Consider the following 25,128-nt stretch of genomic DNA (forward strand, 5'->3'; position numbering starts at 1 on the left):
ATGGCGGCGTGAAAAGTACTGCGCGCGCATCCGCACTGCGCATGTTCTCGTTTGAAAATTACTGCCAACACGTGCGTAAAGCTAATACACATGTGTGTGAGTCCGGTTTTCATATATGCAAAAATTTTGGTTAAATTATTACTGTACTTAAAAAATCTATATAATATTGTAACTTAAACTTCTTAAATTTTCAATGTCACTAACAAATGCCGAACAGAGCCTACGAGTTGTATTATACATATATATGTATTATATTATATAAATTATAATTTGCAATTAAAGTACATACCTGACGGAATGTAAAAAAAAAAAAAAGAAAACGAAAGAATGTAGAAAAACGCAACTGGTAACAAAATATTATGGAAATACGCAAAATACGAACAAAATAAACGTAAAAATATTACAATGATTTTGTAATGTTGTTTTGTTACGTAATAAGATGCGCGGATGATAAAAAATAAGTACATGTTACTGAAGTATAATTTAGAAAGAGTGATCAGAGATCACGCAATTAACTCTAATGAAATTTCATCGATTTGTAATTGGCCACGTTCAGCAGACTGAGCAGATCAGTGAACGCTTAGTGATTCTTTAATATGATTGAATCTTGCCTTTAGATCTTCCCCTGGATCTAAGTGTAGAAACCAATCATATTGAAGAATCACTAAGCGCTCACTAATCTGTTCAGTCTGCTGAACATGGTCATTTTCATTTAATAAAAATTTTCATTTGTCGAACGTGTTGCGAGCGGCGCGAGTCGCGAAGAGAGAGAGAGAGAGAAATCTTTTGAACATCTGACTCGCGAGATGGCGCTGAAATCAGTATATGATTCTCGAGCTTCAGCGAGGTTATTGTACGTGTGCGAATTGGTGTGAACGAAATCGATTTCGACGAACTACGAGAATCATCGTGAAGACAAACTGACGTTCACGTGTGTTTTATCGTATAAAAATATTAGGTTAGTATTTTACGACTGTATATATTTTTTTTTGTAAATACTATTAGTCTACTTGCTGTAATGCATTTTTAATTAGTGCCAAACAGTCTTAACAAAAGGATTGAAAATACGTTAAACAAATCGTAAATCTCTTTATTTTTAATATGTGCCAAAACTCCCAAAACAGAGCTGAGTAAAAAAAAGCAAAATTAAATATTTATAAAATCTCTTCCACATTGTTGTCGATTTTATAACCTTTTTTTTTTAACTTGGAGATAATGCTCAGAAAAAAGAGGCACTTTGATTTTTAATCTCTGCACGTATCTTATTCGATTGTATTTAATTTTGTTTTCTTTCAGAATAATTTTTGTGTGTGGAATAATCTATTGTAAAAAGAAACGAACATGTCGGACGATCCAAGCTTGTACAGATTGGAAGGGACTGATGGAAATCAAGCTGGAGGTCTGGTCATTCGTAAGAAAGCTTCGGATCACACATTTAAAAAACCGTCTGTATTGGGTCTGGACAAGATTGCAGAGCGAAAAAGAAAGGAACAGTCGCAAGAACCTACTAGCTCCAAATACAAGAGAAGCGAGGACAGAGATAGAAAATATCGTACCTACGAAGAAGAAACTCCCACCCATACTGGTGGTGTTAATTCAGAAGCTCAGCGGCGATTAGAGTCGCGACTGAAGCGTCAAAGATTGAATGCTAATGACAGAAATGTTAGGGACAGTTACAGAAGTTACGACAAGGACAGAGACAGAAGAAGAGACAGGGACGGAGAGAGCCGTAGAGACAGTAGCGTACGACAAACGCCTAGGTTCAAGGACGAACCTCAGACACCAAAATTCCGCATGAAAGATCCCACTTCCAAGAGTAATTGGGACGATGACGAAGATGAAGAGCCGAAGCGATCGAGCTGGGATCATCCCACACCGAACATTTATAACAACAGAGATGGTCGTGACAGTGTAAGAAGCGAGTTTACTCCATCCTATAAGTATAATGTATGGAATAAAGACTTCAAGAACTCCGGTGCCACTCCGTCGATAGACGGAGAGGAAAAAGCACTCTGGGAAGAGGAACAGCAAAGATTGGACAGAGAGTGGTACGCGTTGGACGATGGAGAAACCAATGCTTTTGCCAATGTGTCAGAGGAATACACTCGGAAAAAAGAAATGGAGTTGGAAGCTCGAAGACAAAAGCGTCTTTCCGCACAACAGCGACAGATAAACAAGGACAACGAGTTATGGGAGCGGAATCGCATGCTAACGTCAGGAGTTGTCAGTTCCTTAGATCACGACGACGATCCCGACGATGAAGGAGAGGCGAGGGTTCACTTGTTGGTTCACAATGTTGTTCCTCCATTTCTAGACGGACGTATCGTGTTTACGAAGCAACCAGAACCAGTTGTTCCCGTGCGCGATCCAACGTCTGATATGGCACTGGTAGCGCGAAAAGGTTCCGCATTGGTAAAAGCTTATCGCGAGCAAAAAGAAAGACGTAGAGCGCAGAAGAAACACTGGGAACTGGCTGGAACGCACATCGGTAACATCATGGGTGTACACGATCGGCGTAAAGACGATAAAGAACATGCGGGACAAGAAACGGACTTCAAAGCTGGACAGAAATACGCTCGACACATAGGAGCTGGTGAAGTGACTGGAGAAGCGAAGTACAGATCCATTCAGCATCAGAGAAGAAGTCTTCCTGTGTTTGTCGTACGCCAGGAATTATTGAACATTATTCGAGAGAACAGTGTTGTTGTGATAGTGGGAGAAACCGGATCTGGAAAAACCACGCAATTAGTTCAATATCTTTATGAAGATGGCTACAGTCGAAATGGAATAATTGGTTGTACTCAGGTAATGATATATATAATAATAATACACAATTGATTGTCGCACACAAGTAACAATATAATAATAATATAATTGATTGTCATTTTTTTTAGCCCAGAAGAGTTGCTGCCATGTCCGTTGCGAAAAGAGTTTCTGACGAAATGGCCACTGCTTTGGGCGACAAGGTCGGATATGCGATACGTTTCGAAGATTGCACTTCAAAAGATGTACGTAACGATATGAATTTTTTTTTATAGTTCTCTATCTATTGTACGTAATATTAAAACTTATCATAATGTGTGTTTTACATCAATTGGTTCGCAAAAATTTTGAATACTAGAAATCGCGTATAATTATAAATAATAATTTAAAATATTGTTTTGTGGACACACCAAAATTTAAACTTTTGGTGTGTGTCCATGTTTTAATGACAATTAATTTTATTTTCACAGACGGTTATCAAATACATGACCGACGGTATTTTACTGAGAGAAAGTTTAAGGGAAGGAGATTTGGACCGTTACAGCGTGATTATCATGGACGAAGCTCATGAACGGTCGCTTTCGACTGATGTTTTATTTGGTCTCCTAAGAGAGGTAAAACTTAAGTTTTTAATCAAATTAAACTTAAATTATACAAACATTTTCCCTCAGATTTATATTCTAAGTGGGAATAATTTTCAGGTTGTTGCTAGACGTCATGATCTAAAGTTAATTGTAACTTCCGCAACAATGGATTGCAGCAAGTTCTCCGCTTTCTTTGGCAACGCAGCAACATTCCAAATACCTGGACGTACATTTCCCGTTGAAGTGATTCACGCGAAAAATCCGGTTGAAGATTATGTAGATGCAGCTGTGAAGCAAGTCTTGCAGATCCATTTGCAGCCGAAAAGCGGCGATGTCTTGGTCTTCATGCCTGGTCAAGAAGACATCGAAGTCACCTGCGAGGCTCTGAAAGAACGTTTGGCCGAAATCGAGTCGGCTCCACCTCTTTCTATATTACCGATCTATTCCCAATTGCCATCGGACTTACAGGCGAAGATCTTTCAGCGATCCGAGGGTGGTTTTCGCAAGTGCGTTGTAGCGACGAATATAGCGGAAACGTCATTAACAGTTGACGGAATTGTCTTCGTCGTCGATTCGGGATACTGCAAGCTAAAAGTGTACAATCCACGAATTGGCATGGACGCTTTGCAAGTTTATCCCGTGTCGAGAGCCAATGCCGATCAGAGACAAGGCAGAGCAGGCCGAACTGGTCCTGGTCAATGCTACAGATTATATACACGAAGACAGTATTTAGACGAATTATTACTGACAGGAGTTCCCGAAATACAACGTACGAACTTGGCCAATACCGTACTGTTGCTGAAATCGTTGGGAGTTCAAGACTTGTTAGCCTTCCACTTCATGGATCCACCGCCGCAAGATAACATACTGAACTCATTGTATCAATTGTGGATTTTGGGCGCTCTCGACCATACAGGACGCTTAACGCCGCTCGGACGTCAAATGGCCGAATTTCCTCTAGACCCGCCGCAATGTCAAATGCTTATAGTCGCCTCCCAACTTGGTTGCACGGCAGATATTCTCATCATCGTCTCCATGCTATCGGTTCCGTCTATTTTCTACAGACCGAAGGGACGCGAAGAAGATTCGGATTCGGCGCGCGAGAAGTTCCAAGTACCGGAATCAGATCATTTGACTTATCTGAATGTGTACAATCAGTGGAAGGCAAATGGCTATTCGACTTCCTGGTGCAACGATCATTTTATACACGCGAAGGCAATGCGCAAGGTGCGCGAAGTGCGCTCGCAGCTCGAGGAGATCTTGAAGCAACAGAAGATGGATGTCGTCAGCTGCGGCACTGACTGGGACATTGTGCGAAAGTGTATTTGTTCTGCTTACTTTCACCAAGCGGCGCGCTTGAAAGGCATCGGCGAATACGTCAACTGCCGTACCGGAATGCCGTGCCATCTTCATCCTACCTCCGCGCTGTTCGGTATGGGCTTCACGCCCGACTATGTCGTGTATCACGAGCTTGTAATGACCGCCAAAGAATACATGCAGTGCGTCACTGCTGTGGATGGTCACTGGTTGGCCGAGTTGGGTCCGATGTTTTTCAGTGTGAAAGAAACTGGTCGAAGTGGTCGCGCGAAGCGTCGGCAAGCGATGCAGCATCTCCACGAAATGGAACATCAAATGAAAGAAGCCGAGGAAGAGATGAAAGCGCGCGCTCAAGAACAGCTCGAACGCGAACAGGCGTCGGTTCGGAAGAAGGAAATTTTGACGCCCGGCATTAGAGAACCCGGCACTCCCGCCCCGTATCGCAACACTCCCGGGAGATTAGGATTGTAAACGGTTTTCTCACATGCAACATCTCATAGCATGATTGCGAAAGTGTTTAATTACCTGCTACAAAGAAAATACAGGTACATCGCTTGAAATATACGTAGATGAAAAAATACGACAATTCTTTGTCCTCTGATAACAATATCGCTGTCGTTTTCTTTTTTATTTTTTATGCACTTTTTCTTGTACAGAAATTAATTTTCGACAAATATACAATTTTTGACGTCTGCGAAACAACGTTAACGATAGCGACATTGTCTTTCAATATTTGTATGACGACATAGATTGACAGTGGATAAAATCCTATTATATTAAAAAATACTCTATTATATAAAATGACAGAAATAATACATAAATCTGAATAAATTCGTCAGATTTGCAGCATAAAAATTCTCAATCTTTGATTATTTATTTAAAAGGTTTGTTCCGTTTCTTTTTCCTTCAAATAAATTGAATTTTTACATAAACTTACTTTACTAGAGAGATATATTCTCTTAAGATTGCATTGTCTTCAGAAAATATAAAATTTGATTCGTTTTGATCCGATGGGATTGACTTGTATCATGTATATAACACATGTATGTATATATATCGTGTATATAAACAGTATAGATAATGTGTGTATGATCTTTTTGTAAATAAAAGTATTTTTATTATAATATCGAGACAAAAATTAGAGGACTTTAATGGATCCAGAGAGAAAGAGAAAGAGAAAATAGAGAGTATAATCGTTCACAACATTATGTACATGTCAATAAACAATCGTGTAATTACTTTTTTGCAATTACTATTAAATGATTTATAATCGAACAAGATAATTGTTTGATTTCACATCAAACTTTCGTTGATACGCAAACTATATAAGAATGAGATATCCACTAGTATATTACTATTTTTCAATGTTTTTTTTATGTGTTATTAATTTATAACTTTTCATAAATCGAGATTTTGTGCGCGTATGTGTACCGATATACATATAGTAATTACTTAAAAAAAAGAAATAAATAGAGTTAATAAAATACGTAAATCGACAGATGTTTATAAGTGTCGTAAAAATTCTATAAAGTTCCAGAGATTTGTGCGAATCGAAATTTTTATACTGCCAACTTACTCGAAGATATATCGTAAGCGTACAAGATTGCTCATGGTGTATAGTGTGTATATTAAAATAACTGCACAATATAATTTTCGACAAAGATGATGATAGGTATTTTAATCATCAGTAAATCCAGTCATTCATTCATCTGTATAATAATGAGGCTAAATTTTATGTACAGATTTATCAAGACATTTTTGAAAATCATAAAATAGACGGACAAAGATATACTTTATACAAGTATAAATTAGTCAAATAGTTTCAGCTCTTTAAATTACTTAGAAGCCTTAATATGGGCTGCGTGCGAGATTTGAGAGATCCGCAGCTTTGCTTGAGACTCGCTTGCCCACGTTGCTTAATAGCAACGTGAACATCGTCATCCTCGTCCAATCCTGTTTTTAACTCGTATTTCTGAAATTCTGTTAAAACCGCATCTAAATTTTCAACCTTTTCCGTTAGTATTACAGCCACTTCCTTCCAAGTCTGCAATAAGACAAAAAATAATTCGCTATGAAAAGTTGGATTATAACACACAGCGACTGAAAATAAGTTATCAAAATTTTATATCACTTTAATACGTGTCTTTCACATAAAGAAAAGACAAATTAATAAGTTCTGATGGTTTCGATTGTGTAGATTGTGCGATTATTCTGTGTAATAAAATTTTGACAGAAAGAAAATTATAAAATAATTTTACCTTGATCTCATTTATTACGTCCGATTCAATTTTATTGCATTTCTTTTTATTTTTCTTGTGCGAAATATGTGGTTGCGTTTGTACGGCGCACACGCTGCATATGGCGGTAATAATCGCTAAGGATTCACTGCAAGTTGAGGCTCTGAGTAAGAAGTTTTTGAATGAAACCGGCGTGTTCCGTTCGGGAATAGGTAGCGGTTGCAAACAAGGAGCTGTTCGCAGCATTTGAATGCAATCGAAGTCCGGGCAATGAGAGTGAGCAGCAAGTGATTTTGCAAGGCACGCTATAGTCTTTAATTGTTCGGAATAATAAGCTTCGCGCAATCTTTCCACAGCATCCAACGGAACCAACAGCTTGCACGGTTTATTCCGTTTCCCGTTTGTGTCGAATTTCTCTAAAGTTTTCGGGATAATTTCTTCAGCTAGTTCCTTCAATTCGGAAGATATTTGAGTAAGAAAAATAGAGGACGACTGGGCGCTCGCTGCCAAAATCCGTAGTATCGCGTTTCTCGCCGAGAGCAACTTTAACATACACAATCGTGTATCTTCCTGCATACGTGAGTCCGTCTCGTTTGGATCGATCGGTTCCCATCCGCGTACAACCTGTTGCACAACAATAATATATATATATACGTTATATTTTTCACGATAGAGAATTTGCACTTTAGATTTATTCGAATTATTTGTCTTACCTCCAGATCTCTATTGTCCCGAAGAGATGCCCATCTAATGGAATCGATGTGCGGATCTATATGCATACTATTCAAAGTAGAAAGCAAAGAAGTAGTGCTGTTACACCAACATAAATCAAGCAGCATTTTGTCCATCGTCGTCATAGCAAAGTGAAATGAATTTTCTAGGCGTTCTCTTAACTCAACGAATTCTTGAATTTTTATAAAACTCCCATATTTATACGCAAATGTTAAATGGTCGGCACTCTAAAAAACCAGAGAACAATCCATCTAATTATATTAATTCAAACAGTTCGAACGTGTAAGTCTTTTGAACTTATGCTTGAAAAACCTACATCTTTATAGCTAGCTATGAAAAATTTCGCTGTATGATCGAGAGTTGTCGAGGCCAGAAGCAAATTGCCGAGAGGCGCGAGAAGAGGTGCATGTAGGTGGCCCAGAGAATCTAATTGAAGGTGCTTTACGTCCAGCAATGCAAACGCGTGATCAGCCGCACCCACTAAACCAGCTTCCAAGTATATACGTACAAGCAAAATTTTGATATGAAAATTTACAGGACTCGATACGAGGCTGTGTTCCAATAACGACAACGCTCTGCAAATCCATTATTTTAAAGATGAATGTTTTTGAAAATATTTTTAACAATCTTTTATTTTAGCTTGTAGCAACATTACATAGTATATTATTACCTGTAAAGAAAAGATGCGTCACCAGTGTCAACCCACAACTGATGCAGAAGATGCGTAGCTAACAAAACGTACGGATCGGTTGGGGAAAAGTCAGTTTGCAGTCTGTCTTGCATTGGACACAGTTCGTTACCCTTCTTATATAAATCACATAGTCGCTGGACTAATTTTTCCTGTTTCTCTCTGTCCGCCAAAGGCGGATGATGGAAGCCAGAAATGCGTCGCAATTGTTCCAAGTGAATGTGTCTTTGTATTTGCTGTACAGTAACTGGAAACTCATCTTGTTTAACGCCAACGTCTGCCTCGAGCTGCACAAATGGTGTTATTAAACTAATATCAAGTTCCAATAGTTTTTTTTTTTTTATATCTTAATGTGATGTGCAAAGAAGTATGTTACATTATTTCACAAATCATCTGCAGATTGTATTGTTTCTTGATTGATTGTTTTTCTTACTTTTTCAAGGAGTTCCAGTTTGGCTTTTGGTGTAAGTATGTGAAGATACAATCGCAAATCGTTAACTACACAGCCTTTTTCTCCAAATTGCAAAAAATATTGACGCATAAAGTCCACAGATTGCAAACTGCACTGTGAATCCTCGCTGTCACGAATACGTTCCAATAAATCTAGACGAGCCAAGTACGGCGCCCGAATTTTCTTTTCAGATGTATTGATAATGTTGTTTAAAAAATCTAAACATTCTGTCGGTTTTTGAAACTTCAAAGCTGCCGAAAGATAATTTTGGTAAAATGCCCAATTGTCACTGCTGTGAAAATAAATATAAGATGTACATGTATTTGTATGTAAATATATAAAAAAAAAAAAACCAAAATGTAAAAAAAACTCAATTACAACTTGACTTACTTCTCTTTTATAAGTTCACGGTATGCATTCGCAGCTTCTGGAAAACGCTCCAGCTTTAATAAAATTGTAGCTTTTCGTTGTGGCACATACGAAAGATGAGAAGCTAATGGACTAGACAATATATTTAAAATTTCTTCATTTTTGTCTTGCAGTTCTAAAATCATTAAATAGAGCTGTACCTCTTGTTCTGCTTCCATCTTTCCTTCTCTCACTAATTTTAGAACCTAATTGCATAAACACAGAAATAATTTTCTCTTCGTATATTAATATGAAGATCTTATCAATACAAAAGTTCTTTTGCAACAAATATTTAAAATTTATATAGCTATAAGGTAAGCGCAACAATCTACAAACCATTCTTTCTGCCAGAGGCAAGATAACTCCTTTTGCTAATTTTTGATCCGCATGAATAGCCTGCATCACTGTACTCATTACAGCCCAGAAATAATACGGATTCTTAGGTTTTAGTTTATACAAAGTAAGAGCAGTTTGCTGTTGTTTTTTGTAATCACCAAGACGAACATACGACATGAAAAGATGCGTAAGAAGCTCCTCATTATTAGGATCCATTTTTGCGGCAGCTTCGTAAACTTCACTAATTTTGTCAGCTATATACAAATATAAATTAAGCAAAAAAAAGAAACATAATTGTGAATGTGCAAATTTTTCATGTGCAAATTGAAACAAATTGAAAGCTTACGTTGTCGTATCTCTCTGTAACAGATACTCATTGCCTGTAGTGTGGAATCCTCGCATGGCACCTCGGATCGTACTTTGTCGATGATAACTAGACATTCGTTCTCCTTGCCGAGACGTAACAAGGCCAAAGCCTTTAACACCCTGGCACATTGATTGGTGGGATGTTTCTTCAACACCTTGTCCGCCTCCTGAAGAGCCTTTTTATTGTTCCCGCTGTCCAGCCAGTCTGCAAATCAGGAGTAGCGCCAAAATAAAAATGTCGTTATATAACCTTATCACCCGATATCCTCCCGAAAGATCGAAATCTGACGAAAATTACGGCGAGTGTCGCGCCCGTACAAATTCCCATAAAAACACACGTACCGTAAATCGGACGTAAACGTCGTTCATTCACCGTGTTGTCCACATGGATTTTAGACGCCATGATACTTTATGATATAACATAAAATCAACAAACTAGAAATTCGAACAATCCGCGATCTCCTCGTCTCATCTTCGAGCTTGGCAAAGCTCGATTAATGAATTACTGAGACATTTTTACGTGCACTTTTTTTCACACGCCGAATAGCTTTCTGGGAGAGATCGTAACTATTGCACAGATATGTTTTTATTCTCGTTCCGATACATGCGTACGGGGAGATGACTCGCCGGGCCGGCTGTAAAGTCATGTAAAGCGATGTAAAGTATATAGGTACAGACCTTATATTTGGACGGAGCGAGTGGGAGAAAATGAAGTGCGGAAAGGACGAGATGGAAAATCTGATTGGTCGCGCCAATGATGTGACGCCATGTTACTGACACACTTCTTCTGATTAGCGTTTTCGCGAATATCTAGAGAGATTCTATTCCCGAAATATCTCCGTCTACTTGTTTTTTTCTTCTCTTCTAAATGGCACACTGGGAAAAAGAAAAAGATGACACACTTAAAGATGTACATTTCAAAAGCAATTATTAATTCGACCGATACACGCAGGTTGAATTGATCAATGACGTCATTTGACAAGTCCAACCAATCATATTGCTTGATTCTAATGACTCGAGTGACGTCATTGATTGACTCCAACTTGGTAAAACGCCGCAATAGATTTTTGCATAAAAGATAAGAGAACGGACCAATCGGAGTTTCTTCATTTCCATTCGCAAACTGTAAGTGAGAGATTCCGATTGGTTTGTTACGTTAGAGCTGGTCTACAATGAAGGTAGTAAAGGCTGTAGAGACTAAGGAGCAAATCATTTTTCGGTGAAGTAACAACTGGAATAACAAAAGGCGATTTTTGGCGATCGTATGGTACATGTACGAAAGTGTACCAAACTATAATTTGAAGTCACTCGAACTATAGTTTGGTACACTTTGGTATATGTACCATACGATCGCCAAAAATCGCCTAAAATAACAAAATTTCGCACTGCCTACTGCCTTACTGTTAGCTAATGAAAGACGTGTGTCAAAAAAAAGCAAAATAATTACTTGTATAGTTACAAAAATAAAATAACTCCAAGAATCTTACTCTTCTTGCTCTATAATGCCTGCTTTCATTGCAGACGGACCTTTATACAGATTTTACAGAAGTCTGGCTCACCGTTTTCGGTGCGCACGTGCGATAAAGGTCGCCCTCTACCTACCACAATCTGCCTTACCAAACCTAATCTAACCCTGCGTATATAAACATGAATCAAGAGTATCAGAAGCTACGTTCTGTTTTACGCACGTGTACGTGACGTGTACTATAGATAAAAAATGCGCGCGTATGCGCGTGAAACGGAACGCAGCCAGAGTTGTATTTCGCACGCAAATTCGGATTTATTCTGACAAACACTGACGAGGATACGAACGTCGAAATATCATCCACTTGTGTAATCATGTGGAACGAAAGCACTCAATCGGGTTTTGGAGGTGGCTTTTTGGATGACAGCACCGCGCAAGGAGGAGCCGCGAAAAAAGGATCAAGTAACGACAAGAGCATTGTTCCTGTGTTTATAAAGCACATCACGTCCACAACGGGAGACCTACAGATCGCCGGCAAGACTGTAAACACTCTGAAAATCGTGGGTATTGTGCGTCACATCGAACAGGATACGACCAAAATTTCTTTTACAATTGAGGATGACACAGGTTCTTTTTTCTTTCACACACACACACACACACGTGTAAACGCGATTATTTTACGCGGTATTGTCCGATAACCAGAGATAATCTTTTGTTGCGCAATTATTACATACAAAGACTTGTGTTGTAGTATTTTGAGAATTTTATGGCAACCCACTTTTGTGTTTTGTGTGATTGTAGATTCTATCACAGCTGTCATGTGGTTAGAAGCCGACAAGAACCCAGCGGAAACCAACTATCCAGAAGTAAACACATATGTACAACTTTACGGACTAATTCGTAATCAAAACAATCAACAACAGCTGCTGATTTTACGTATGTTCCCTTTGGAGGATCTGAACGAACTGACGTATCACTTCTTAGAAGTAATATATTTTATACTGAAAGCTTCCGAAAAATCTGGAGAATCTGAAACTGTTTCCAATGCGGTAATATCTGATTACGCTATGAGCGGTATGTCACCTGAACAAGTGGCAGTTCTCGAAATAGTCCGATCTGCAAACGATGCGGAATGTGGCATAGAAAAGCAGAACATTTTGAAGAAAGTGCCCAAACACATTGTTTCTCGCTTGGATGAAATTCTAGAATTTCTTCTTTGCGAAGGACATATTTACACAACTAGTTCGGAGGATGTCTTTAAAGCTACATAAGTTACGTATTGAAGAAACATGAAATATTGAGTTATCTAAAATCTATAGAATAAAATAAGATTAATATTACCTGTTTATAAAACACATATTTTTTTGTAAAACTTAAAAATATATTTTTCCATAAAAATACTCTAACTTATCTTACAATAACAAAGTACAAAACTAAAAGATGAGTGACATTTTTATGTCAAACGCAAGTCATTGTTAGTTGCAAGTCTAAAATAGTTTCTTATATTTTAAGATATATCAGTTCCAACGTTGCTAGTTTGGAAATAATAAGAGAAACAACAATTATTTGTGTTTTTCGAAGAAACAAACCAGAACTTGTTAAAATTTTTATTTTATCAAATTCTAAATAACTTAAGACTTTTCGATACCCAAGCATCTGCTTTGATATCGATCATCGCAAAAACCAATAGGCGTAAAAATCATGATATGTTTGCGTTGTTTTTAATTTTTGCATTTGGAATAAAATGGAAGAGCAGCTTTTATTGACACATTTTGTAACAAGCTTTGTTTATTCGTCAATATATCATTTATAAGACTGATTTACGACCTAGGTCGTTCTTTCTTTTCTTTGTACAAAGCGAGTAAAGAAACATTTGCCACTTTCACTACTTTAAATCGCACTCCTGGAATATCTCCTACGGCGTGACCTTTTCTACCAAATCCCGCCACTAATACTTCGTCGTTCTCTTCAATGTTGTTGAGACAACCGTCTCTTGGTACAAATGCCGTAATTTTCTTTCCATTTTTTATCAATTGTACCCTAACACACTTGCGAATAGCAGAGTTTGGCTGCTTGGCCTCTACTCCCCTACAAACAATACATTTGTGATAAAGATTTTAAAGTGACAAATTTATGTACACACACAGGTCAAATAGATTTATAAACATATGCATACACTTTTTCTAAAACAATGCCTTTGGCATGGGAGGCTCCGCCAAAAGGATTAGCCTTCCATCTTGTTCCCAAATGCGCTTTCTTGTAATCTTTATCATTCCATCGTTGTTCGCGTCTGTGGTTCACATGTTTTCGCGCCGTACGAAGACCACGTGGTTTACCTAAAGAAGAGAGATTTCATTATTGTTTTCGATTTCACAGTATGTAAATACCACAGAAAATGACAAAGCTATTAAATTGTTTACAAGTGTGCAATTGTTTGTAATCGTTTACGTTATAAATGCAAGCAAATGTGTTAAAACAAAGTTTTACATACCCATCTTGGACGCTTGTCTCGCAGTCAGTCACAGTGTGTCTTCACAATTTTCACATCCGAAAAGAATCTGTCAGTTTTAATTTTAAGCCTGTGTCAGAAAGTAGATTAGGGTTGGAATTTGAACTTCTTCTTGACCAATCAGAACAAGAGTCACTAAACTTGAGACTAGTTCTCTTTTATCCGATTGGTTACATTCAAATCCACAATTCTAATGTAATCTGATACAGGCTTAAAACAAGATTCTGTGTCACGAGAGGCAGCCCGATCACAAATATTATTAAATTAATTAAAACTTTTTAACAGCCAAATTACAAAATTGTGGTGCATCTAATGTGAGGAATTTGTATAAAGCTTTTGTAAAGATACGCCAAAATTTTGCGCGAAAATCGGAAAATTGAGAAAAATTGTACATGTGTACTTCAAAGTGCAGTTAATTGATGCAAGAGGAGTAAGAAGGATAAACAAATCGCGCGATCTTTTTTTTTCCCGAGATTATTCCGGTGCATTCTTAAAGGGACTCGACAGTTTTATTTGATTCTTGTGTTGTTTTATTGTTGTTAAATATTTTTTTCAAATGTGCGTGCGTGTAATTTGCTATTATGAATGACGCGAACGAGATTATGAAAAATATATACGACGCTCTGTTACACTTACGATATTCACATATTACGAATGCGGAATTGAAAGATGTAGAAACTACAGTTCTTTGTGGTGAAAATCGTGTCTGTTTGCTTTCCTGGCTTCTGACGGAAAAAGTGCCTTCTATTGCCGTTCATTTAAAAAAACTACAAGATGGTGTTTTGGAAGGTATTTCTTTTCTTTGATAATCTATCAAAATAAAAATCTTAATTATAATCGTTTTGTGTGTAAAATATTTTATTTGTAATCTTTTTCCATATTGTTATGCGTTATACATATTTTTTAATTGTATAAATCTTAAGAGATATTTTTTCTGTTACTTTAATCTCAAAAAGAAGCATGTGTTAAAACATATTCAAAATAAGACAAAGACTAAAAAAAACTCTTGTTTTATATATATTTTATTTTGTAACTAATTTACATTTATGTTGTTTTGCTTTTAGATAAATTGCTTGAATACTATTCTCAGATTGGACTTTGTTGCAGCAAAAATGTTTTATTGGTTTGTTTTTTTATATACATTAAAATTTCTTACACTTAGTTAATAATTTTTTTTATATGTATAATATGTATATAAAAGTTTAGTAAATTGTCACACATAAATAAAATAACATTTTTATATTATGTTATTATTAGCTAGTATTAAATAATAAGTTTATTCTAGGGTAAATGTTCCTTGAAAGAGCAATTGCCATTTTTAAGATTACTACTTGATTTTATGAGAAAAGTACATGTAGATCCTTATGTAAATACTAGTAAAACACAAGAAAAAACACTTACAGATATTATTAAGGTAAGATAAAAACTTATTATTATAAATATAAATACATTGCTAAGTTTCCTACAAAAGTATCCAATGTAATTAATTATTATGCAAATTTTATATTTAGCTATATATCAATGACACGGACCATGCTGTTGATAAACCAAAAGTAAGTTATACAGATGCTATTAAATATTTTAAAAAATATGAGAAAGAGACTGTGAGTAAGACTATCAAAGATGTTCAATCAAGTTTGTGTGAAGACGCGCATGTAGAGGTATGGCAGTATTGTATCAAAAGATAAAGTTGTATATATTACAAAACTAACAATTTAATTTCTCATATGTGATATATATGTACAAATATTGTAGAATGACAATGAATTAGTCCATACAGAACAAAATATGCAATTTGATAAGGAACAGGAAAAATTGATAGAAGCGTTTGAGACAGTTTCATCTTGGCCAGTACAAAAACGAAATATAGATGAAAATATTTCCGATTCCATTTGTTCAAACATTACAAGCATAAGTTCTGATTTTAACACTTTGAGACAGGTACAAAGATTTTGCTTTTATTGATAAAAAATTACTAAATAATACTACAACAATTTTACCAATAATTTTGTACAGGTGTTGCAAGCAAAAGATGAAATATCTAAAGTAAATTTAGGAACAGAATTTCAAAAAACTACTACACCCTTACATGCAATCATAGAAGATATAGTTATATATAATGAGAAACTTGATAATTTATTGACAGCCAATAATAGTGATTAATTTTATATATTTATATTCGTATTAGTTCTAAGTATATTTAAGCACTGTGTGTGTTCTAAACATTTGTAATTGCTTGTAATATATGTGAAGGATATGTTTCAATTTTACAATTTTACTATAAGAGAGAATAATTTTTTTAATTGGAGGAGAAACACTTTAATATGATAAGATTGAAATAAAAACAATTTTAACTTTGTTATTTATGTATATATAATTCTCTCTTTCTCACATTCACATTCTCTTTTTCTTTCTCTCATTCTTTGAGCCAAAAATTGAAAAATAATAGGTCTGTCTTTATTGCACTTTAAATACAGAACAAAGACAGAATGATGTTCAAAGCACGTGAGCGTCTAAGCGAATAAGTGGCAATCGAATGTGATTGGTTTTTACTTTACATCCAAACAAATCTCAATAAATTGCTACTTAGGCTGCTTAGACTAAGTTCCACTTGGCACTTGCAACTGTACACTGTGGATGCGTTCGTCTTGGCCACTTTTTCGCTAATAGCGTTCACGAACACCGTTTTTGTCGTTTCTTGGCACTTCGTAGCGCTACGGTGAAACTATGACATGATAATTTCTTAGCAAAAACATCACGAAGTCACGTTATCACGCGCTATCTCCAAATAGGATTGCGTTCGAAGAGCGCGCTATCAGCGCTGTTGCATCATTTTATCTTTATTGCTCATTAGATGTAAAACAAAGATAGAATGACGCAATAGCGCTGAAAGCGTACACCCCGAACGCAGCCTAGGTAGGTCCCCTATAGTGTAAGATATTGGCCAAGACGAACAACTAACGGCCGATTTCTTCATACCTCTCGATATATATAGCTATCTTCTGGATAAATTCCTCTGAGAACCAATAAGGAGAACCAATTTTGGGGGATATCTTCTAGATAAAGTTTTCGAAAACTTATCTAGAAGTGAAAAAATTGGCTGTAAGTTTCCAAATGTAGACAAACTTAACCTTATTTTAGAAAAGAATAGAAAGGAGATATTAAAACTCGTAATAGGAAAAATAACAATTAAGACTTATATATTTCTTGTAGGAAAAATAACGTTTCATATATATATATATATAATAGGTTTAGTAATATGTTCTCTATATGTTCTCTCTTTTGCTTCTAAATATCTTTTTGTTGAAAATTGTATTGAATACACGAGTACTAAGAAAGTAAAAGTGAGAACTAACAAATGAGAACAAAATGTTTCTTTGCTTAAAATAAAACAAAAATATTTATTATGTTTTCAGACAGCGAACTTGCGAAGCAAAACAAAAAATGTAGAAAGTTGGAGATTTCGCACTTGCAAAACAAATGGAAATCAATATAAATTTAAGTTGGAAAGAAAAAATGAAAATATATTGCACAAAATTCCTGTAATGAGGATGTTGGTAGTTTCGCTACTGCCGTGTTTAGCTTTTGGTATCGTTTTGCTAACCGGATGCTAATGTTTTTACGCTACAGTCCAAACAAACAAACGAAAGCGGTGTGTAAGAGCAATAGTGCTGGGTGCTTTCCAGCTACTGTGTTACACAGACGACACTGTGTAACACAGTATCTATTAGTGTAAGAAAGAGCATATCGGAGTGTCTAATTTACACTGGTGGACACTGTGTTACGCAATGTCGCTTGTATACGTAGCTGGAAAGGACTCGCTATAAGCGAAAAAAAGCGTGCAAGCCTAACGCATCTTGAGTTCAATGAGAAAAGAAAATTGGTCTGCGCAAAGGGGAAGAAAAGTGGGCCAAGTGGGGATAGCGTTGCGTGCGTGACACCCGCTGGCAGTCAAGCATGGCTGTGAAGTGGGGAGGTTTTCTGGTAGGAGAGATGCGCGAAACAGACGAGGTTTCGTTCGCTACGGACACTTTTTCTCTCTTGAACTCGGTGTACATCCAGGCTGCGGTCTGTTTCATGCTTTAATCGCGCATTTATCTGTAGTATATGTCACGTATACTATAGATAAATGTACGCTTAAGCATGAAACAGACCGCAACCCCAGAAGCACAATCGCTTACTGAGCGTTCAGTGAATACCCTAGATCTGTCTAAATGCAAATCTTGACCTCTCCCTAAAGCTGTGTTCCGATTCCCCACCTGAGCGCATTCGAATGTCATTTTATCTTTGTTTCATATCTGGTGAGTGATAAAGATAAAGTACATCCGGGTGAGGAATCGGAACATAGCCTAAGCTGTTTCAGTAAGCGATCGCCATTTTCGTGAGCGTAGTTTTTTTTTTGCATCGCTCACTCCTCTCACTTTACGACCTTTGGTGCTACTTTAACATCTGTAAAGGTTAGTAACTTAGTATAGTTTTTCTACTGTTGTTAATTTTTATTATCTTTTGATCAAAAAGTTAAAATAATTAACATATGAAGTAGTTAGATACTCTTCATATATGTATGTAGTTTTTGAAATACACTATCTAACCTAACCTAACCCTAACCTACAAAATATAACAAAAAACGTAAAAAGCAGAGGTGACGACCTGTGGACCACTAGGCTTCTTCTTCTACTCGGTAACTTGCTCACTGAACCACTGGAGTAAGGGAAGTAGTGGGGATCATGTGGCTCTTGACAGAAAAGTTCGTCACTCTTGACCTTGACTAAAGCCCGATTTCTTCATACATCCCGACAGCTATCTCTCTGGATAAAGATATACAAAAGAATATACTTTATCTTTTAGATAAAGTTATCGAGAACTTATCAGAGGTGAAGAAATTGGGCATAAAGCAAACAGTTTGATTACTGATATATCCAGTATACCAAGAAGCTCTTAGTGAGCGCTTGTTCTTCTGGATCCAGCCAAGGTCTTTGATAAAAAAAAAGTTACGTTCCTTTATTCACTGTAAATCTATAGTTGCTGTGACATATTATAGATTTTCAGTATTGGCAGTGAATTTCGGAACGTAGACTGATCTAAAATTATAGCGACATACGACATACACATTGTAGTCTCGATCTAAAATACTATAACAAAAACATGCGCATAGGAAATTGCTGCAGTAGCGCATTCTAGAATCTAACCTAAACCTAAACCTAAACCATCTAACCTAACCTAACCTAACCCTAATCTAACTTGTAATTAATCTAACCTAACCTAACCCTAATCTAACTTGTAATTAATCTAACCTTACCTTATCCTTATCTTACTAACACAATTCTAATTTCTGACTTAACCTAACATAACCTAATCCTAATCTAATCTAATCTAATCTTTGTACATTACGACTGAAGATGACATCTGTGAATGTCGAAACGTTTCGTATTAGATACTATGTTAATATTAATTGAACTTTTAATATTTCATAACTTCATCTTATTTGCTCGATACTGACCTCACATTGCGATACATTAATTTTGTTTTTACAATACGAGCGAGTTTATTATCTTTTGCTAATCTAATCTAATCTATACTCACAGACTAACCTTAATCTAACCTAACCTAACTTAACCTAATCCCTAATCTTATCTAACCTCACCTTATCTCATCTGTTAAGGTTGATTCAAATTGGGTTTTAGGAACACGATCTTTCTGAGAAATCCACCAATCATGTGCTTCGTCTGTTTGAATAAATCCTTTAGGAACGCTTGCTTGTACGCTGACTTCAATGAGAGAAAAGAATCGGTCTGCGCATAGGGGAGGAAAAGCGGGTCAAGTGGGGGAGTAACGTTGCGCGCGTGACACCCGCTGGCAGCCAATGACTGTGGAGTGGGAGGGGCTTTCTGGTAGGAGATGTGCGCGTAACGGACAAAGTTTCGTTCACTCCGGTTCTCTTTTCTCACTGAACTCGGTGTAGAATTTGTAGTTTTTCTCCCTTCAAATGATTTTGTGCCGCATTGCCATTTTATTAGCTCAAACGTCCCTAACGACTGACCAATAACATTATTTATTCATTAGTAATATTTTCATTTTAAAGCTTGTGTTATTGGGGATCAGAAGTACCGTCAAAATACCTTTATCGGCAATAACGGATTTTATTCCTGGCCATCAGTAGAGCGATACTAAAGGTGCATTTCAACCTAGTTACCAAGTATCGTCGTGACTTGTGTGTACCAATTGTTTCCCGAAGTAGACTCTTGTACTACATTTGCAATCATATCTTCCCACCGAATTACTCATGATATCAACAAAAGTATACAAACAAGGCAAGTAGTAACAACCAGCAGCACGTTCATCGAGAACCGGATTCGCCGTTCGTGCTCGATAAGTTCCTATTTCCAAGAAACACCAAACATGTGCTTACGCGCGCGTACAGCTCATCTCCGACACGGCGAATCTCGTAAATTGCACGGAAGTGTCGATAAAAAATTGTCAAGTTTTTTTCTATCGGATAAGAAACTCGATTATGATTGTCTTCGAAATTTGTGCAAATGGCTATTTGTCAAATTTACGTTAGTGATTGATGGAAATTGTTTGGTATTGTCAATATGTTATTGTTTGACAGGAGGTTGTTCGAGGTAGTTCGTGAGACGGTAAGGTGGCGGGAATTTACTGAAATAGAATGGAAACTGAGATCATCTGTCTTTCCTCCGACGGCGAGGAAGACTCGCAGAAGGTTTAGTATGAAATGTTTAAATTTATATAGAAATACATTGAATTATTATGTAAATATATGCATATAACTGTTAAAAATCTTTTGAGGTAGGTAACATGCAATAATAATAAATTTGTCATAAAAAATATAATAAATTTATCATAAAAAATATAATACATTTGTCATAAAACGATTGAGTCAACTCTTCATAATGTCAATAAGATTTGTGTATTTGTGTTTTGATGAGTCACAGTATCAACTGTTCTTTCTTCTTCTGATATAATCTAACTTTTGATTTTTTAACCTTAGACTATCTGACTTGTGTTTTGCTTTTTTATGATAAGAAATCATAATCTTATCTACAAACCTGCATTTCTTTGCATCCTTTAAAACTACCAAGTGTTTGTTAAATATATCTTGCTTGATATATTAAACAATATTGTACAAAATTTACCTTTTTTAAACTCAAGTACTTTTATTTTAATAAAAGAAATTATTATTGCAGGAAAACAAAAAGAAAGAATGTATAACAAATTCTATGGAAGTAACCACTTTTTCTGATGAAAAAGTAGAAGTTATATGTAACGATGATGATGAGAAAATAGAAGGACCTAGTTTGAAACGGAAAGCATTTGAGATAAATGAGAACAAAGAGAGTTGTAATGTAGAAAAGAAACAAAAGTTAAGTGCAAAAAAGAAAATACCTATGGTAATAATTAAACCCATATCTGAATTATTTCCCATGATCATCTCAGATAATAAGAAAACTAGTCCTCCTGTGGAATGTGATAAAGATGATGATAAAAAACCAAAACTAATCATAAAAGAAAAAAAATCAATTTCATACATAAAACATGATATCTTTCCTCTATTTTTAAGTTTATGTTTGCAAAAGTGTCCACGGAATGAAAAGAAGGACATGGATAAGATCATAGATAAATTGAAAAGACGTTATGAACAATTAGATTTAACTTATGCTAGTTCAGAAAAATTTGCTTCATTTTTAAGTGAAAAACGGGAAGCTATTGAGAGAGATGACAACAGAAAAATATATGTGTATATACAAGAAGTGATGAATGAAATGAAAAAAAGCATTAAAAAGAAATCGTCATCTTGGGTTACTGAATCCTATGATGCAGTGCCTTCTACCTCCTACATTACAAATAATGACTCAGTTAATGATGTAACAGAGTTGGATTATGAGGATGACGAAGAGAGTATGAATTCAACTATGAGTCGAAAAAGGGAACTGTTAAAAACTATGTCAAGGTGTGAAGCAAGAATTAAAGAATTGGAAAATGCAGAAGTCGACTTTGATGAAGATTACGATAGCACTTACATAAAACTTGAGCGATATAAAGAGAGAATGGTAGACCTGTATGCTAAGCTTTGTGAAATAACAGGGGACAATGCGGATGCTGAACGTGCATACCTGCGTCCAAAACATATAAGCACAACTGGAATTGTTGTTGTAGATCAAGCAATAACAAACTTTATTAATCAAAAAATTACTCAACGAAATCAGAAGAAGAAGAAGAAATACAAGACTGGAGCGGAAAAAATAATATTTCCTGATTGCAGGGATATTGTGGAGTGTATTAATCACTGTAATGAAAAACAAAACTTGGGATTGGAGAAGAGAAAAATAGAACAGATGGGTAAAATATATGCGTACTTTCGATATTATATTACGAACGCCTGTTTATGTATATTTGTTTAATTGATTAAATTTTTACATTTTATTGCAGCAAAAAAAGCCTTTAAAGAAATAGGAGAACATTTGCAACGAATTAGACGCAATGATTATTGGGATACGTTTTCATTATATCTCGAAAATACAGAAGAAGATCCGGCTACAAAGAATGAGGAATTAGCTAAGAAACTATCGGAAAATCGTGTTGAGGGTGAAAAAAAATTATCCGCAGTTTTTGAGAAATATTCAAGAAAACAAGAGGAAATGAAGGAGGAAATTATTCAAGATGATGATAGTATAGCTTCGGATGAGGAAGACGAAAGTGTTTTAGACGAGGAGCTTGAGAAAGATGAGCTATCTGAAATTGGTTCAGATCTTGAGAATAACAGTAGTGAAGAACCAGATGTAGAAACAGATAAAATCGGATTAAAAGACAATGAAAATGGTGTGACAAATGTCGATGAAGATATGAATGAGAATACTCCAAGTGACGTGGTATCTATATCACAAGATGTACATGAAGATGTTCCAAACAACATTGCTATAAATACGATACAAAAGGATACTATTAAAAGGGTTAAAATAATTTCTGTGGAAGAGAGTGATGTAGTAGTCTCAAAAGTAGGAAATAAAACTATCCTTAGGATTCAAAAACCATGTACTAGCGATGTTGGCGAAAAAATACAAGAAGTCCCTTTAACAACGGTTTCTACAACAGATCGTACAAATAATATTACTAAGACTGAAGGTTTGTTAATTTAAACCACAGGCCTGCTCACGTGAGCCACGCTGAGTTAACATAGAAAGAGATAAATCTTTAAGCGCCGGCTCACAAGCAAGGCGGAAGTTCTTTCATCGTTCCGTTTTGCGTGAGTTGAGCAGGCCTGATTTTAATAAAAAATAAGAGAAATTTACATTTGTATTTTATAGAAGTAATTTTTATATGTGTGTATGTGTTGTAGAAGATCCAAATTGCGTGGAAGTAATAATGGATACTGCAATACAGGATACAGATGTGATCAATAAGAACACACAGGTAACAAAAGAGAACGTGAAAGAGACAACAGAGGATGTGGCAGAGATAGAAAATGAGATAGTAACAAGTGAAGAGAGAGAAATAGTAACGCAAGAAGTGACAGATGTAGCGATCGAAAATGTGCCGAGTAATCAGCAAGCGGAGGAAGAAAAAATTCCTCTATTGCGAGTTCGTTCCTTCGCTAAACCCCCTACAACTTGGGAAGACAACACCAAGCAAAAAGCGGACAAGACTGTCGAAAAAAATGTAGAAAAAAAGATAGAAAAGGAAAAAGAGGTAATTGATTTGACAAACGAGACACCGTCTAAACCCGTAGCCTCTAAGTGTACCATCAAAGTCGGAAATAAAGTGCTTCCCCTGATAAAAAGTCAGACGGTGCTCATTCCGGCCGGTAACAAGAACATTATCAGTGTTCAGAACATTACAAACAATTATCTGAAGTTGAACTCACGAACGGGACAGATCATAACACCTGTGCGCGATATTCAATCGATAATTTTGCCGTCCGTTCAGACCAATAGTTTACAGAACCAGCCGCAAAACTCAAATGCGGGAATATGTAGGTATCGAATTATTCAACCGAAGCCGATTTCTGTAGGGAAGAAACCAACGGCGCAGCCCGCCGTCAAGCCAACAGATGTGCGTTCAGCCAACACGAAAAAACCTAAATGACTCGAACATGCGATTGCTGTTGTTCATTTAGATCATTGTTATGCGAAAACCGAATCGGAATAAACATTCTTTTCAATATTTAAATGTATTTATATGACATATAAGTAAGTAAATTTAATACCAAAAATATTAACATACATTTCAATATGTAATTGTTTACAAGTTTTGTTGACATATTTAACAATCAGATTAAATCACACGGTTTTTAGATTCTCTATAAGAAACAAATACACTTTCTTATTCTCAATGAAGAACAAAATGCCACTAGTATATTAAAAAACAAAAAAAAAAACAAAAAAAAAAGAAGAAAAGAAAAAAAAAACTTTTTTAAGTAACATATATCACTTTATAAAAAAATACTTTTTTTCAATTTTGTATTACTAATGCGTGTGATGAATATTCACATCGGAGGAAAGACATTGCAATATTAATTTAGACAGATGATAATTTCGATCCAAAAGATTTTCTACTATGTCAAAATGATCGATGTTATCACGAAGTAGGAGATACTCCACGTTGTCCACGATGGAGATAAGTTTCTGAAAAGCATTATCATTGCTTGTATAAATTATGGAATATAGTTACATGTATATATATATATATATATATATATATGTTGAACAATATTTTAAGTAAAATATAGTTACGTACCTGCGCGTATTCGTGGGACTCGTTCACAAATACTGGAGAATCACGTTCTCCTACGGTTACGACAACCTTCAAACCGCTAATGTGACGATCTTTTGTTTCATTGAGAGTAGAAAAACTGAATTTCTCAATTTCCTCACTCAAAAAACAAAATCGAATTTAATAATACATATGTGTTCGACTACAGATTTAACAGTAATGAAACAATTATAACGATATATTACTCAGTAAGTTTTAACGCTGTCGCGTAGCTGGTATCGACGATAGGTTTTATATTGTAAATTCCGCCGATCAATAGGATTTCTTTTAATAACACAAAATATCCTTGCTGTGTCATGCGTGCGATCCAAGCGTCGTCGTGTAGCAAGGCTGCGGCCAAATGAGCCCCGGCACTATGTCCAGCGATACATACGCGTCTGTGTATTGTACATATAAGTATACAAATATATAAATGTATTCACACAAAAATGTAGTTAGGATAAATGTATTTTTTGAAGAGATTGTTACGCATCTATATATATAT

The 25,128-nt window shown here is 35.9% G+C and overlaps 7 protein-coding genes across 10 annotated transcripts; 4 read left to right on the forward strand and 3 right to left on the reverse strand.

Moving 5' to 3' along the window:
• Nucleotides 1-849: 849 nt before the first annotated feature.
• On the forward strand, nucleotides 850-5,150 carry LOC109855699 (pre-mRNA-splicing factor ATP-dependent RNA helicase PRP16). The gene is made up of 5 exons (XM_020430212.1): nucleotides 850-958; nucleotides 1,297-2,805; nucleotides 2,895-3,008; nucleotides 3,234-3,377; nucleotides 3,465-5,150. The coding sequence occupies exons 2-5, from the start codon at nucleotides 1,342-1,344 to the stop codon at nucleotides 5,133-5,135; spliced, it is 3,393 nt and encodes a 1,130-aa protein (XP_020285801.1). The 5' UTR covers nucleotides 850-958; nucleotides 1,297-1,341; the 3' UTR covers nucleotides 5,136-5,150.
• Nucleotides 5,151-5,164: 14 nt separating this feature from the next.
• Nucleotides 5,165-10,570, reverse strand: LOC109855700 (N-alpha-acetyltransferase 25, NatB auxiliary subunit). The gene is made up of 10 exons (XM_020430214.1): nucleotides 10,225-10,570; nucleotides 9,863-10,087; nucleotides 9,517-9,770; nucleotides 9,163-9,386; nucleotides 8,755-9,064; nucleotides 8,304-8,608; nucleotides 7,950-8,208; nucleotides 7,615-7,860; nucleotides 6,923-7,525; nucleotides 5,165-6,708 (listed from the first exon to the last, which is right to left on the reverse strand). The coding sequence occupies exons 1-10, from the start codon at nucleotides 10,283-10,285 to the stop codon at nucleotides 6,487-6,489; spliced, it is 2,709 nt and encodes a 902-aa protein (XP_020285803.1). The 5' UTR covers nucleotides 10,286-10,570; the 3' UTR covers nucleotides 5,165-6,486.
• A 958-nt stretch (nucleotides 10,571-11,528) lies between these two features.
• Nucleotides 11,529-13,166, forward strand: LOC109855697 (replication protein A 32 kDa subunit). Its single transcript, XM_020430210.1, has 2 exons — nucleotides 11,529-11,974; nucleotides 12,149-13,166. Exons 1-2 carry the CDS (start codon nucleotides 11,722-11,724, stop codon nucleotides 12,616-12,618), a joined length of 723 nt encoding a protein of 240 aa, XP_020285799.1. The 5' UTR covers nucleotides 11,529-11,721; the 3' UTR covers nucleotides 12,619-13,166.
• Nucleotides 13,088-13,920, reverse strand: LOC109855698 (40S ribosomal protein S23). Its single transcript, XM_020430211.1, has 3 exons — nucleotides 13,839-13,920; nucleotides 13,524-13,683; nucleotides 13,088-13,435 (listed from the first exon to the last, which is right to left on the reverse strand). The coding sequence occupies exons 1-3, from the start codon at nucleotides 13,840-13,842 to the stop codon at nucleotides 13,168-13,170; spliced, it is 432 nt and encodes a 143-aa protein (XP_020285800.1). The 5' UTR covers nucleotides 13,843-13,920; the 3' UTR covers nucleotides 13,088-13,167.
• Nucleotides 13,921-14,157: 237 nt separating this feature from the next.
• Nucleotides 14,158-16,178, forward strand: LOC109855705. 2 transcript variants are annotated; one of them, XM_020430223.1, is made up of 6 exons: nucleotides 14,164-14,645; nucleotides 14,921-14,979; nucleotides 15,142-15,270; nucleotides 15,368-15,517; nucleotides 15,612-15,797; nucleotides 15,873-16,178. In XM_020430223.1, the coding sequence occupies exons 1-6, from the start codon at nucleotides 14,438-14,440 to the stop codon at nucleotides 16,017-16,019; spliced, it is 879 nt and encodes a 292-aa protein (XP_020285812.1). In that variant the 5' UTR covers nucleotides 14,164-14,437; the 3' UTR covers nucleotides 16,020-16,178. The 2 variants fall into 2 exon arrangements, with proteins under 2 accessions (XP_020285813.1, XP_020285812.1); XM_020430224.1 differs by lacking the exon at nucleotides 14,921-14,979 and having other exon boundaries at nucleotides 14,158-14,645.
• Nucleotides 16,179-18,191: 2,013 nt separating this feature from the next.
• LOC109855707 (death domain-associated protein 6-like) lies at nucleotides 18,192-23,976 on the forward strand. Of its 3 annotated transcripts, XM_020430228.1 has the most exons (6): nucleotides 18,192-18,313; nucleotides 19,939-20,167; nucleotides 20,467-20,577; nucleotides 21,062-22,214; nucleotides 22,305-22,997; nucleotides 23,212-23,976. In XM_020430228.1, exons 3-6 carry the CDS (start codon nucleotides 20,524-20,526, stop codon nucleotides 23,955-23,957), a joined length of 2,646 nt encoding a protein of 881 aa, XP_020285817.1. In that variant the 5' UTR covers nucleotides 18,192-18,313; nucleotides 19,939-20,167; nucleotides 20,467-20,523; the 3' UTR covers nucleotides 23,958-23,976. The 3 variants fall into 3 exon arrangements, with proteins under 3 accessions (XP_020285817.1, XP_020285819.1, XP_020285818.1); XM_020430230.1 differs by lacking the exon at nucleotides 19,939-20,167; XM_020430229.1 differs by lacking the exon at nucleotides 18,192-18,313 and having other exon boundaries at nucleotides 19,850-20,167.
• Nucleotides 23,977-24,297: 321 nt separating this feature from the next.
• LOC109855708 (kynurenine formamidase-like) lies at nucleotides 24,298-25,110 on the reverse strand. The gene is made up of 3 exons (XM_020430231.1): nucleotides 24,830-25,110; nucleotides 24,609-24,744; nucleotides 24,298-24,496 (listed from the first exon to the last, which is right to left on the reverse strand). Exons 1-3 carry the CDS (start codon nucleotides 24,940-24,942, stop codon nucleotides 24,338-24,340), a joined length of 408 nt encoding a protein of 135 aa, XP_020285820.1. The 5' UTR covers nucleotides 24,943-25,110; the 3' UTR covers nucleotides 24,298-24,337.
• Nucleotides 25,111-25,128: the final 18 nt, after the last annotated feature.

Source organism: Pseudomyrmex gracilis, unplaced genomic scaffold (assembly GCF_002006095.1).
Source record: "Pseudomyrmex gracilis isolate BER0280 unplaced genomic scaffold, ASM200609v1 scaffold_96, whole genome shotgun sequence".
NCBI classification, from domain to species: Eukaryota; Metazoa; Arthropoda; class Insecta; order Hymenoptera; family Formicidae; genus Pseudomyrmex; species Pseudomyrmex gracilis.

What these genes read in the sequence shown, in the direction of transcription:
- LOC109855699 (XM_020430212.1), top strand. Translation starts at nt 1,342, where the DNA reads ATGTCGGACGATCCAAGCTTGTACAGATTGGAAGGGACTGATGGAAAT. An exon ending in AAGATTGCACTTCAAAAGAT is followed by an intron (nt 3,009 to 3,233) that starts GTACGTAACGAT and finishes TTATTTTCACAG; the next exon opens with ACGGTTATCAAATACATGAC. An exon ending in TATTTGGTCTCCTAAGAGAG is followed by an intron (nt 3,378 to 3,464) that starts GTAAAACTTAAG and finishes AATAATTTTCAG; the next exon opens with GTTGTTGCTAGACGTCATGA.
- LOC109855700 (XM_020430214.1), bottom strand. Translation starts at nt 10,285, where the DNA reads ATGGCGTCTAAAATCCATGTGGACAACACGGTGAATGAACGACGTTTA. An exon ending in CGTGAACTTATAAAAGAGAA is followed by an intron (nt 9,065 to 9,162) that starts GTAAGTCAAGTT and finishes TTATTTTCACAG; the next exon opens with CAGTGACAATTGGGCATTTT. An exon ending in ACGTAATAAATGAGATCAAG is followed by an intron (nt 6,709 to 6,922) that starts GTAAAATTATTT and finishes GTCTTATTGCAG; the next exon opens with ACTTGGAAGGAAGTGGCTGT.
- LOC109855697 (XM_020430210.1), top strand. Translation starts at nt 11,722, where the DNA reads ATGTGGAACGAAAGCACTCAATCGGGTTTTGGAGGTGGCTTTTTGGAT. An exon ending in TACAATTGAGGATGACACAG is followed by an intron (nt 11,975 to 12,148) that starts GTTCTTTTTTCT and finishes GTGTGATTGTAG; the next exon opens with ATTCTATCACAGCTGTCATG.
- LOC109855698 (XM_020430211.1), bottom strand. An exon ending in GGCATTGTTTTAGAAAAAGT is followed by an intron (nt 13,436 to 13,523) that starts GTATGCATATGT and finishes TATTGTTTGTAG; the next exon opens with GGGAGTAGAGGCCAAGCAGC.
- LOC109855705 (XM_020430223.1), top strand. Translation starts at nt 14,438, where the DNA reads ATGAATGACGCGAACGAGATTATGAAAAATATATACGACGCTCTGTTA. An exon ending in CACTTACAGATATTATTAAG is followed by an intron (nt 15,271 to 15,367) that starts GTAAGATAAAAA and finishes TTTTATATTTAG; the next exon opens with CTATATATCAATGACACGGA. An exon ending in ATTTTAACACTTTGAGACAG is followed by an intron (nt 15,798 to 15,872) that starts GTACAAAGATTT and finishes AATTTTGTACAG; the next exon opens with GTGTTGCAAGCAAAAGATGA.
- LOC109855707 (XM_020430228.1), top strand. Translation starts at nt 20,524, where the DNA reads ATGGAAACTGAGATCATCTGTCTTTCCTCCGACGGCGAGGAAGACTCG. An exon ending in GAGAAAAATAGAACAGATGG is followed by an intron (nt 22,215 to 22,304) that starts GTAAAATATATG and finishes ATTTTATTGCAG; the next exon opens with CAAAAAAAGCCTTTAAAGAA. An exon ending in TAATATTACTAAGACTGAAG is followed by an intron (nt 22,998 to 23,211) that starts GTTTGTTAATTT and finishes TATGTGTTGTAG; the next exon opens with AAGATCCAAATTGCGTGGAA.
- LOC109855708 (XM_020430231.1), bottom strand. Translation starts at nt 24,942, where the DNA reads ATGACACAGCAAGGATATTTTGTGTTATTAAAAGAAATCCTATTGATC. An exon ending in ACAGCGTTAAAACTTACTGA is followed by an intron (nt 24,745 to 24,829) that starts GTAATATATCGT and finishes TTGTTTTTTGAG; the next exon opens with TGAGGAAATTGAGAAATTCA. An exon ending in AGTCCCACGAATACGCGCAG is followed by an intron (nt 24,497 to 24,608) that starts GTACGTAACTAT and finishes AATGCTTTTCAG; the next exon opens with AAACTTATCTCCATCGTGGA.